Here is a 12400-nt window from a genome sequence, read left to right on the forward strand (position 1 = left end):
GAGTTTGTTGAGTAAAACAATCTTAATAGAATGTGACGCTTTACACCTGGAACATATTGAGAGTCTATGATCAGCCATGATCTATCTGCAAACTCATTAATAAAACATTACCCCAAACGTATCTGTCGCATGGTGCTCAATTATTCAATACACGGGAAACACGTTTATAACGTTTAAATATGAAAAAACAACCACCAAGTACTTAATCATCTTTTGTCTCAGTGGAAAGAGGAATCATAAAAGCCAGTAGCGTGATCCCCCATATACGATCAGCTCATGCAAAACGAATCTAGGTTAAAGAGTGAAAAAAATCAAACACTTTGTAAGATAATTCGTCTAAGGCCGCACAGGTCCGCATCGATGAATGGTTTAACAGTGTTCTGCCCGCTCATTAGTATGCGCCGGCCATACGTTAGCGTCCATAGCCGAGCGGACACACAGTCACTAGTGTCCCTTCCCTAACGGTAGCTCCCTGGAGGAGTGAAATGATCTTGTGCCCTCCGTAAAGGGCTCGTCAGTAGTCGTCAGTACCGAACAGCGACGCGGCGGTGAATGGAACATGGGCACAAGAACGGCAAGCAGCTTCCACCGCCCAGATGGAAGGCGTCAATTAGAGGGCGCCTTCGAAATATGTCAGTTACCTCTGGGAAAAAACAGCACCCAGAGCGGATAATAAAAAGGCCCGCCTGCCAAGCCAAGCCGTGCCGAGGCCAGGAACAATCTACTTAGTTCTAAGTGGGATCTCGCTCGTACGGTTTGTTTGTTTGGACAATCGCGGCTAACCTTTACCGGGCCGTAGCTTGCCCGATGGTGTCCTAGTTCGATTTGCTCCGCCACCTCACGATTGCCCCCCCCCCCCCCAGCCGAAATGGCACAGCAAAAGCAGTGGCCAATATTATCTACCTAACGCTTCCACAAACTTGGGTCCTACCACCACCAGGTTCTGTGATTGATCGACTCAATGGAAGGTACCTTCGCTCCGGTCGCTGCGGCCTCTGTATTCAGAGAGGGCGTAGGACACTTTGCGTCCATATTTGCGAACAATTGATCTTTGATTGATCACACACACAACCCCTCCAGCGCTGTCGGTCCGATCCAATTCTCACTTCTTCGCTGTCAAACGGGCGAGGGTGATTTCGCGACCGCCGTAAAGTAGAGACTGCCGCTTTGTTGCTATTTTGAATGGGCATTTCAAAAATTGGAAAACGGCCACCACGCCACGTATTGTTAATTTTCTCAATGAGATTGCCGCCGCCTCACCATTACGCGCCTTTCGGGCCTAACTGCTAGCCGTGACACACCGTGAGCGGATGTCGGCTTCGATTTGCCGTCTTGCGGGCCGGAACACGCGACCAGCGACAACAAGCGTGCGTTCGTGCTCTCGGGAGAGATTCAGCTGTCAATCAGAGTCAGCGATCATTGGTTCAGTAATGACCGCAAGTGGCAACACTGTCACCGGTGTGGCTTCCCACCACGGTGGCCCGCGTTTGTTTGTTTCTCCCGCGCCTATCGAACCAATCTTACACCTTTTGTGGCAGCGTTGCTTGGGCGGCACTTTTTTGCGGTTTAACGCACACACGTCCCAAAGGGAGGATGTGGCTTACATTGTTTCATGATACACCGTCTTTCATGATCTGCTGAGTGAGCCTATTGGTACAGTTTAAATGGTGTCAGATTATTAGTATTTGGATTTATGTATGACTTTTTCAAAATCAATAAATTTTTCAACTATCACTATTTCTAAACGTCGTCACAGTGTCTCCTAGCTAGCATATAAAACTTTAATTTACATCTAACCCACTAAAATTACATATTGCACATAGTTAAAGATAATGAAAAAAATACATTCCCACTACACACGATCATTATGCTCGTTAGAGGATCGTGAGTGACGGCGAGGGATGATTTACCTTTCTTCCCTTTCCGTGCAGCAGCTGCATGGAGCCACAACAGCCAGCCGAAGCGAACGCAAACGAAGAAGTGTGCAAAACAATTTAGCAAAAGCCGAGCTACGGTGGCAAAACGATCCTGACCTCGGCGTGGTGTTAAACTATATTGCTGCCGTTTTGACAGACACCGAAGCTACCACACCATGATGCTTATTATTTTGTTTGCATGCTTCTTGACGGGCCCGATTTCCCGTCCCCTCCCCCCCTCTCCGGTGCACTATCGCCAAACAGAGTGCCCGAGTGCAATTATGTCCGCCGCTATTGCTGTGGGAACAAATGCGCTTGGGAGGACACGGTGGGGCGCGAAAAATAACAAAATAATAATAACGCATGCAAAACGCAGGAACGGAAACCGGCGGCTTGGGGGGTGCGCGAGTCAAGGGTTCACAGCACTGGCCACGGTACGGCATGGGTGCACGGTCGTATTAATTAAGTGATTACAGGGTTCCCACCGTACCCGTACCGCTCCACAACACAGGCCCTCAGTTTTTGAGCCCTTTTGAGCCACCAGAAAGGTGCGCTCACGCACCCGGGGATCGGTGAAAACGGTCTTTTTTTTTTTTTGTTCGGTACATGGGGGTGTTGGAATGCTGACATGCTTCAATCCTCTGTTACCCACCCCTTTAAGCCCTCTCTCTCTGTAGTCCCAGCCCGACCGATAGTGCGCAAAATTTGAACTCACAAACCTGTGTGCTTGTGTTACGCAAACCAATCACTTGAACAGCAAAGAGTTGTTGAGCGTTGCACCGGACGGGAGGGTAGTGGTGGCTGGCTGTGGGCTGTGAATTTCATGCCGCACCAGAAATGCCGCACAACCCTGCTAAATAAGTGTTGAGAATCGGTGATTTTAGTGGCAGCCCCGCAGGCAGGCAAACCATGCCCGGTACACCACAAGGGACGCGGCTTATCCGGCGTGGCTGTGTGTGCTGGTCACCACCGACCGGGGCTCTCTCTGGGCCCGGGGTGTGAATTGAAATCTTGGGTTCGAAGTGTGGCGCGGTGTGGGGCTGCTTAGCCGTCCACAACTGCCACAGCGAGTCACGCGTGCGTGGGATAATTGGGTTAATTGAGCTTTACGCGTCCCGCTCGCGCGCCTTGTGCGATACGCTCTTAGGTGTGGTATGGGGTTTGTCGGGCTCCAATCGCTACTGCAATGCAGGCTTGGCTGCCAGTTGGAACGGAAGTACGCGGCAGACCGCAAAACCAGTGTGTACAATACCTATTTGCAATCGCTGCCCGCGTGTGAAGGACACGGCTGCGCGTTTGGCGGGATCCGTCGTCCACCCCGATCGAATCCGATGGAGGCTGAGGCCTACTGACGACCCGGTTTAGATGCAGTTACGGGCCCTCGATGGAAACAAATATATTTATCCATGCCCTCTGGGCCCACCTTTCTGTGGTGCCGTTTTTTTTTGTTGTTGTTGAAGTCTTTCTTCTGTACTGGCGGAGGCTGCGCTTGAACGAACGCCCAACGCATGCGTTCGGCTCTGTTCCAAAAATTGGCTAAGGTCTATTAAACGCTTGATTGGGGGAACACGAGGAACAAATGAACCGAATCAACGCGTCACGAATTGTCTAAACTCCTTCGTTTGCTAATCCAACCTTGCCGAATCCGAAATCCCGCCAGCCCGCGTGTTTTTGCACATTCCGCCGATGTCTGTCTTCAAACAGCCGTGCTCCTAGCATATGGCCGAAGATTCCTTCTCGTGACCGGTGCAGCGGGTGCTGAAACAACAGCAGCAGCAGCAATCAAAAAAAAAAGTAGCTACGATTGCTTGTGCTCCTCCACTGGCTAGCTTTCTATTCCGCCTTACGCAACACGTTCGGCAGCCACCAGCCACCTCCGCGGCACACCCGCGGCTTGCGTGCTCTGCTTCTGCCGAACCGCTCCAACCCCGGCCAGGCGAAGGGTTTCAGCAGTTGACAAACGAAGAAGTCAAACAAGTTGCTTACTGCGGCGATCGTGTTGATCGTTGCGTTGCGATCGCTTCGGCCATCTCGGCCCCTGCTGCCTTCCCGTGCTTGCTTGCTACAGGTTACATTTTTATTAAACCAAACCGCGCCTGGTTGCTCGGTGCTGATGCTGCTGCTGCTGCTGCCCCGTTTTGTTGCACGCGCTAAATCTAGAGTAACCCAGTTCAGCTGGCGGGAATTTGTGTGTGCGCTTTTTTTCTTCTTCTTCCTCCTCCACTGACCACTGGCCGTCTGTTGGCAGGGAAGCATAAGCATAATCGGCCAAGTCGGCCGCCAACAACAACTATGTATCCAGCCCCAGCTGGTTTGTTGTTTGCATTCACATTCGGCACGAACGAGCCATCGTGTTGCGCCAGAACGTCACCAAACTGTCCCGGAGTGTAACAACATTGCTTTCCCCAAGGAATCTAATGCTACAAAACAAACGGCATTAGTTTTAGCTTAGGTTCTCGCTCACCGCAAGCGCTGCAGAACTGAGCGGGTTTCAAACATTCGGCATGGGACAGTTTGTCCGCGCTCCAGGCCGCACGCTTGGCCAGCTCTGCAGCGGCCAGGTTGAATGTACTGAATTATTCATGTCATGTCATTTTGCAATCGATCGAATTTAAATAATTCATCGACTATTGACCAGCTCGCTCCGGTATGGAAGTCATGCCCTCCTCTACACCTGATCTCTCCTCCGCCGGGAATTTATGACCTTATTATCATTCAAATCAAACACTATTGTCGCCAGCACAAATCGTCACGAAATCATGGCAAGCAATAACTTCTTGCTGCAAATCCCCAAAAAAAATTTAACTCTTACAAGAACTGTGTCATACTGGGTGGCTAACTACGCGATCAACCGATCCAATTTGAAGCCTGTTGATGGTTTTTGCAACATATTTCTGTGGCCCATAAACACTGATGAACCCTTTTTACATCGATTAGCACTTTTGCCGCCAAACGCTCAATGTGGCGCATTTTGGCGTTTCTGCGCAATGTCACAATAATGTTTCGAATATAATGAGTCCTGTCATTACCCAGCGTACGCGTTCTGAGACCAAAGAGGGCGCCCTAATTTCACACCTGAAACGAGCAATAAATAGTCGTAATTACATCGGTCGAGATGGAGAGATAGAGAGAGATAGAGAGAGAAGTCTAAGGAACGAGTGAATTTAAATTTCGCCACCGCCAACCGTCAAACGAGTTGTCAAACGAGCAAACACGCCGTGTGGCGTCATGCTTTGCTAAATGCTTTCATTCAAAAATTAATTATTTTGCTATTAGCACTGCCACCACCACCACACAACCGCCACCGACGACGAGGCCACCTTCACTAGGGTGGTAAACGGACCGCTAAATTGGTGCTTCACTAAACTCGATTTGGTTCGCTTTGTGCGCGATTGCCAACTGCTTGACATTACAATTTTCTGCCCACGAATTTTGTCACCCTTTTTCCCTTTGGTTGGTAACATGTATAATACACACACATTAAGGTAAGAGACGAAATAACAGAACAGCAAGAAAGATTTTCCAATTGCGCACAGGCGTCCGCCGGTCGGAAGCCAACGGTTGGTCCGAAAGTGATTTACGACCAAAGATGGAAAATGGATCGCCGTGTAATGGGCCACGCACCCTCACAATGAGGGTTCGGGCGACCCGTCCGTCCCTTACGGTAGCAAACATCAAGGAGCCTTCCTTCTGCCCGAGATGCGTTGATTGGATTTAATCGAATCTTTCCACTCTGCACGACCCTCCCGGATAGTGTGTGACGCACTACGAAAAACGTCGACACTGAACAGTTGACGTCCACGTAACGCATAGAGAGCGCAATTTTATCATTTTACACGCAAACACGGCGAAGGTGGTGGCGGGACCCCGCAAGGCGCAATTCGAAAGTTCGCTCATGTTTAGGTCCGTAAATGGAAATTCGCATTAATTGACAACTACTGGCCACCCGGGCGATTGGCGGCAAGGTGTTCTGAGGAAAAAAAAAACGAAAACTTCCCCATCCACATCACGCGGTTGTTGGTGGAACCCTCAGAAGCGGGGGAGGCGGACTTCTCTCGGGAACAATTGCGTCCCCGGTCCTGAGGGCAAAAAGGTAAACTGTGCCGCCGCACTCGTCCACGTAAGGCTGTTTGTTGTTCGGCTTGCCGCTTGGCTTGAAATTTTGCGCCAAATTAAGCCAAATGCGTCTCGATACGGTTAACTCCAAAGTAGAGCGGCTTAATAAGCGGGCCGCACATGTCAAATAGACGAGACATGCGACGAAGTGTTGGGTAGGTTGGGACGTTTTAAAATAAAGTTCAAAACGCTACCGGCCAGCAGTGCTCGAGGGAACACAAATAATAAGTTCATGCCAGCAATGGATTATTTTCTCCCCATCTCGGGTCGGTTTGATAGGATTAATCGGAAATAAATCATATGGCCTGCTGAATTTCCATAAACCAATCCGTTAAACTCTTAGCCAATAATTTCTTGTTCAAATAAACAAAAAGAAAAAGGATGCCAATACATACTAAATGTATTAAGATTGTTCCAATATTTTCTGCACGCTCTCTGGGATTGTTTGGCCACATTCTGCCGTTCTTGATAGGCCAATCGTCTACATTGGAGTTCATTTAAAAAGTTTTATCTACTTTATTTAATGCTATTAAGTGCTTCTTGTGACATATACACCTGCCAGCAAGTATAACTACAAAGTAACTGCCGCACGAAATTTCCTTCACCTATGCTACGCTCGTTTGACTGTTTGCTCGTCGTGAGTAAATGTTTCCTTCATTCTGCACCAAGAAGTCCTATAGTCAAGAATCCGATTCCTGTGTTGCAAAGTGCACCCCGTCTTGCACACTTCGAATGTAAGCATATCGGTTTAAAATCCCAATTCCCAATTAAGGTGGCATGTTGAATTTTGTAAATTAATTGATTAATTGGCCACAAATCCCCGGCCTGTCGGCTGGTACGATTCGAAGGGACGTTCGCCTACAAGTAAACCCTTTCTCCAATTGGATTTTGTGCATCGAGGGAGAGTGAACAAAACCAAAGAAACAATCAATGCAAAATCGAAAATCGGCTCGAATCAATCGCTTGGCAAGGCGGCACTTTCTTCCTAGCTGCGTGCAACGTGCACTTTTACCGCCACACCACTGTTGTGTCGCATGATAAATGGTATCAGTGGTGAGATTAATTTCCCATAATACCAACAGACAAAGTGAAAGACGTTGTTCACCCGCACAACCCTTTTCATCCTGGAGGATGGATGAATATTTCCTTTTTTTTGTTTCCATTTTTCTTCCCACTTTGCATGGTACCGTGAGCGCAAAACGTTTATCGAGTTTAATTTTGCAAAAAAAGAAGCCTAAAATGCTTCGCCGGCACGGGAAACGGTGTACATAAACACGACACGACGACACGAATAAATCATGTTAATTAAAGTGCGAAAAAGCGGAGAAAACGGGCAATCGGGCGCACGTTAGTAATTAAATTATTAAGATAACCGAAGACGTTCACTTTTCACTGCCGCTCGGTCGATGGAGTGCTGGATGGAGAGCAAGCAAGGCGGAAAAAATACGTTTAGCGAAAGAAATTGAACCGAAGCGGCACTCGAGTGTGACAAGTTTCTTTTTTGCGCCCATCGCGCGCGCCGCTACAATGTAGACTAGATAAAACTTTAAATTATGACCAAGCGGCGGTTACATAAAACACGCATTGCGCGCCAAAACGGAAGAGCCTTATCGATTATTTAAAATAACCATTATTTACGTTGCGTTTTTTTTTGCATTGCTTCTCATTCCCCCACAGAGAGCAGCAGCTACTGAATGTGTTCGAGGTCGTCGTGTCGACGCTTGAGGGCAAGCTGCAGCGGATAGACAACCTGGACAAGGCGGTCGAGCATCTGATGCGGCGCGTCGAATCACTCGACAGCAAGATGGCGGACAACATCCTCAAGACCGACTCGGTCATCTCCAAGCTGCGCACGCTCGACAGCAAGCTGACCATCGTGGACGATGGCCCGGACCGCCCGAACAGCCTGCGGATGGCCAAGTCGACCAACTCGCTCGACAGCCGGCTGGTATCGCTCGACCAGAAGGTAAGCGACATCGACAGCAAGCTGAACGGCCTGAAGAGCCAGATCGATAGCAACTTCCTGTCGGTGGACGACATCAATGCGGAGGCGAGCGAGCGCAAAACGGTCAGCATGAACGTGGCGGAAATCACCAAAGCCATGCACTCGGAGGTGATGGGCCACATCACCAAGGAGCTCGGCCAGCTGCGCTCCATCACGGACGGTATCGACAAGAAGCTGCAGTTCCACATCAACGTGGTGTCGGAGAATCTGGGCAAAACGCTGAACCTGCTGAACGACGTGCACGACGCGGTCGTCGACCATAACAGCAACTACAACAGCTACAACGCAACCTCGACCCTGCCCCCGTACGTGAAGTCGAGCAAGATCGACATCCTGGTCAAGCAGATCCGCCCTATAATGTCAGTGTCGGAGAAGATGGACGAGGTGTGGGACGTGGTCGTCGGCACGAAGAGCTCGGTCGATGATCTGGTGCCCAAGTCGGACGCACTGCTGACGCAAAACCAGCGCCAGGAGCGTGCGATCGGGGAAATCCATCACGATCTGAAAACGAAAACGAACCTCATCATCAACAATCTCGATATGGTGGAGAAGCGGCTGAAGAAGCAGGAGGATGATGTGGCGGTCCTGGCCCAGCGGCCCGTGCCGGCAGAGCTCCTGATGGATCCGACCATCGATCGGCTGGTGGAGTACGATCCTAACAGGTAAGAGGAAATGGCAGCATTGCATGTTTGCTACAGATGCATTAAAATCTTCCTTTCTGCTCATCTCAGATACATTGTGGAAGACTTCACTGAAGCGCTTCCAACGACGACCTATCCGTCGTCTTCGTCATCGGCCTCCTCGTCATCGTCGTCTTCTTCTACCTCAACGAGTACCGCATCTAGCACGAGCACCAGCAGCACCACCCAGAGCAATGCAAACAACTCGAACAGCAGCTCAACGACGACCGGCACTGCCAAGAATGTTTCCCGCAAGGGTGGCATCATTTTCCCCAGCGTCAAGAATAAGCCTTCGGTGCTGAACAGTACCTTCGCCACCGACAGTATCTTCCTTAAGGACATCAAGGTAAGCAATGGGAGAGGAAACTTAAATCCTTAAATTTTCACACCGAACTGAGTGGATTGACAAATTGAATTATTTAGAGCATGCACCAGATGTAACGATTGCACCCCGACTGAAAGACATGTGTTTCGCAGAATTTTCCTGTCCCTCTTCTTCTGCTCCAAACCACGCACGTGCTTTGCGTGCGTAGTGGCGCACTTGCGTGTGCGCCACCAGAGAGAGGTCGATATGGCTCTAATTTACGAGGTGTTGCATAAATTGACCGAACGCATTGAGTTTCTTGACCAGCTGGTTCAGTGTGACGCGCAACACAGATGTGGAGGTCTCCGTTGCGTCTGGAGCGGCAGTTGCAGTTGAGAACCAACGCATTGCGGCAGGGGAAAAATCAAGAGAAACAGCACAAGAAAAAATAAAACCTCATAACGGATCGCGCGGAAAGGAAAGAATGACGCAACACACTGAAACGGTTCGCGGTGTGTACAACGATTCCGCATCAAACACACACACACACACAATCTTGTTCGCAACCTAATATCTGCGATTGAGAGCCTTATACGTTTTCCCATGCTCGTACGGTGCATTTAGCCTTTAGCAGGGTCCTGTTGTGCCTGGCAATGCAATGCATCGGCCGGCCGATCGCAATTACCTTTCTCAAGGGACAGCAAAGCTTTAATAACACTTTGGCAGAACCGCGTGCACCCATTCGCACCACGGTTGACAGGGCACTAAGTCACAAATGAATTGCCGACCTGGAGAGGATTGGTGCGGAGAGGAGAGGAACAGACCAGACCAGCCGGCCGATCGGAGGAGAATACCGATCGGGTGGGTTTTAGGGCCTTACGGCACGGGGCCACATTTTATTGCACCAACTCCAAAGTGATCAACCATTTTTGATTGGTTTCCTATTTTTCTTGGCGCTTTCGTAGGTTGGACGTTTGATTGCAACGAACGAAACCAATGTGCCAGGTGTAATCAGAGTGTCTTGCCAAATAGGATTTCAAGAAAAATGTTTAAGCGGCATATTGCTACCCTTAGAATTGGACTTTGTGAATGATATTTCTTTGCTTCAAAAGGACCAAACAGCAATTTTAAAACCTTCTCTTATGATAGAAGAATAGGTGTTTTTATGTGCACAGACCTCTCAAGAGTAGTAGCTGCACTGAAAGGCATTACCTTCATTCGCACCGCGACAAACGATGATTAATTGGTGTTCGTTATTAAATTAATAGTTTTGGGCAAGGTGGTCACGTCGCGGCCGACGCGTTTAGGCCCTCCAAGCGTATGGAAGCAAACAAAACGAAACGAGTAGCGCATATACGTGTGTCCACGCGTGTGGTGCCGCTAAATGATTGGCACCACCCTCGAACCATCCCCTCCTCCTATAACCGATCTTGTTGAGCCATGCGATCGATCAGCGAGGAGAGTGTATCTCATCCGGTAGCGGCTACCGAGCAGTGCGACAGGCCATAGCCACCTTCGCTTGCTGAAAAGGGGAGGCCACGGCTCAAGACTGGTTCAATTTTTGCAAACATATTTTTTCGCAAGCGCGTGCAAAGGGTGCGGCCCAAGAGCGAAGACTTAACCCCTCTGCTGCCCACGGCACGGGCTAGGATAATCTAATCTCAACGAGCCGTAACGAATGTGCGGTGGCCTCCTGATGTAACGCCCGTTGTGCATTTCGGTGCTTTCACTTTCACGGAGCGGAGCGGAACCTTCCCGATCTCATGTCATGGACAATGGTACTAGAGCCATTTTTTCCGGTTTCCGGTTGTAGAACGTACCGCTGAGGCTGAAGGAGGATCGATATATTTCGTCTGAAATGAAGCTGTACAAAAAAGAAAGACGCCTAAAAGGGTCGCTGCAGCAAAGAACCCACAACCGTAGGACAGGAGACACCAGCGCCATCAGTTTAGGGTGTTACCTGTCTTTAACAGGGGTTGTGCAACGACAATTAACTACGTGTTTCTGTCATATAAATCCCAAAACAGTCACGTTGCCTTCCCCAATTAGCGCAGCGCCTTGTTCCCGGACGGTTGGTGATGTTCGCAAGCGTGTTCGAAAAAAACACTACAACGGCCCCCGGTCAGATCAATTACGGGAGCGAGCCCGCAAAGGTGTAGAAAAGATTCCTTCGAAAACGCCTCTTTCGAATCGTATTTTGTTTTCTAACCTTTCCTCACTCGGCCCCACGTTGAAAACTAACAACAAAAAAGGGTGCTAATAAACATTTCAACCGCGTTATCACACCGTATCGCACCTTTTTGACCGCACTCATCACCCGCCGACGGCAGGTAGGACACACGGTGCCCGTTTGCTTTGTCCACAGGGCCACGGGGCCGTTTTTACTTTGCTTTTGTAGCAGTACCCGGGGCAGTTTGGAGTTGGCTCCTTCCATCCGTGGGCGTCGGCCGCCAGCTGCGACGAAAGTGAATGTACGGGAACCGACCGGCCGACCGGCCGACAGGAAGGTGCTAAATGGATTATCGTTTCCCAACACAACACAGCGCACACTAAAAAAAACCCCTGCCGGCTAATTGACTGCGGTGGGAAGTCAATCGGATTGACATTTAGCTCTGCCCCCATTGGATTATACTATCAGTGACGGCTAACTAGGCAAAAGTGCACAAAGATTTTGCGTATTTCACTGCAGTTTGAGGGTGAGTGGCTCGAGCCAAGGATTTGCCAACATTTGCTCGAACGTTGAATTAGAGCACATTTTCATTCGCTACTGGCAATTATTCCTTCAAGGAGCAGCATTCTTGCACGCTAATGCATGGGTCGTAATGATATAGTTCATCGACACATAACGAACGCTTTACACGGTACAGATCACACTACAGATTGACCTTTCTTTAGGTGATCTTTCCTACTGCCCTAATGCTACACATTCTGACCACATGCTGATGGAGTGTGTTTTGCTAACCTTACATGTGCATTACAATCTCCAATCAAATGTTACGGCACCGTGTTGCTCTTAGTGTTGATTGCGGAAGCCCTTCTTCAAATCCGGCGCTCAAGTGCTGCGCGATTCCGCCTCCCGAACGCCGTTCGCCGTTCAGCACCATTAACTTGCTAATAGCAACATTTCGCTCTCCCCCGAATCGTCCAAAGTCCCCTCGTTAAACGTTCCATTCATGTACGCTAATGAAGGACTTCTAATCCCGCCTAAATGAGACTACGCACGGTGGTCGGTTTGAGGCGATCAAACGAGAATCCGTCCACAGGTCAACAACTACAGATCCACTGGATCCACTCCAAACAGCTTCGTAGTAAAATGCTAATCCTATCATCACACCAAATCATCGTATCATCCTCCCCCAATGGATACGCGCGCTGGCGG

The 12400-nt window shown here is 49.4% G+C and overlaps 1 protein-coding gene across 1 annotated transcript in view; it reads left to right on the plus strand.

Moving 5' to 3' along the window:
* LOC120957280 (angiopoietin-related protein 3) overlaps nt 1-12400 on the plus strand; it is an 85074-nt gene that overhangs the window by 67266 nt on the left and 5408 nt on the right. The window contains exons 3-4 of the mRNA XM_049608627.1: nt 7710-8699; nt 8769-9063. Of these exons, the coding sequence (XP_049464584.1) occupies nt 7710-8699; nt 8769-9063 (1285 nt within the window). The remainder of the gene's footprint in view (nt 1-7709; nt 8700-8768; nt 9064-12400) is intronic.

This window comes from Anopheles coluzzii, chromosome 3, assembly GCF_943734685.1.
Source record: "Anopheles coluzzii chromosome 3, AcolN3, whole genome shotgun sequence".
In the NCBI taxonomy this organism is placed as follows: Eukaryota; Metazoa; Arthropoda; class Insecta; order Diptera; family Culicidae; genus Anopheles; species Anopheles coluzzii.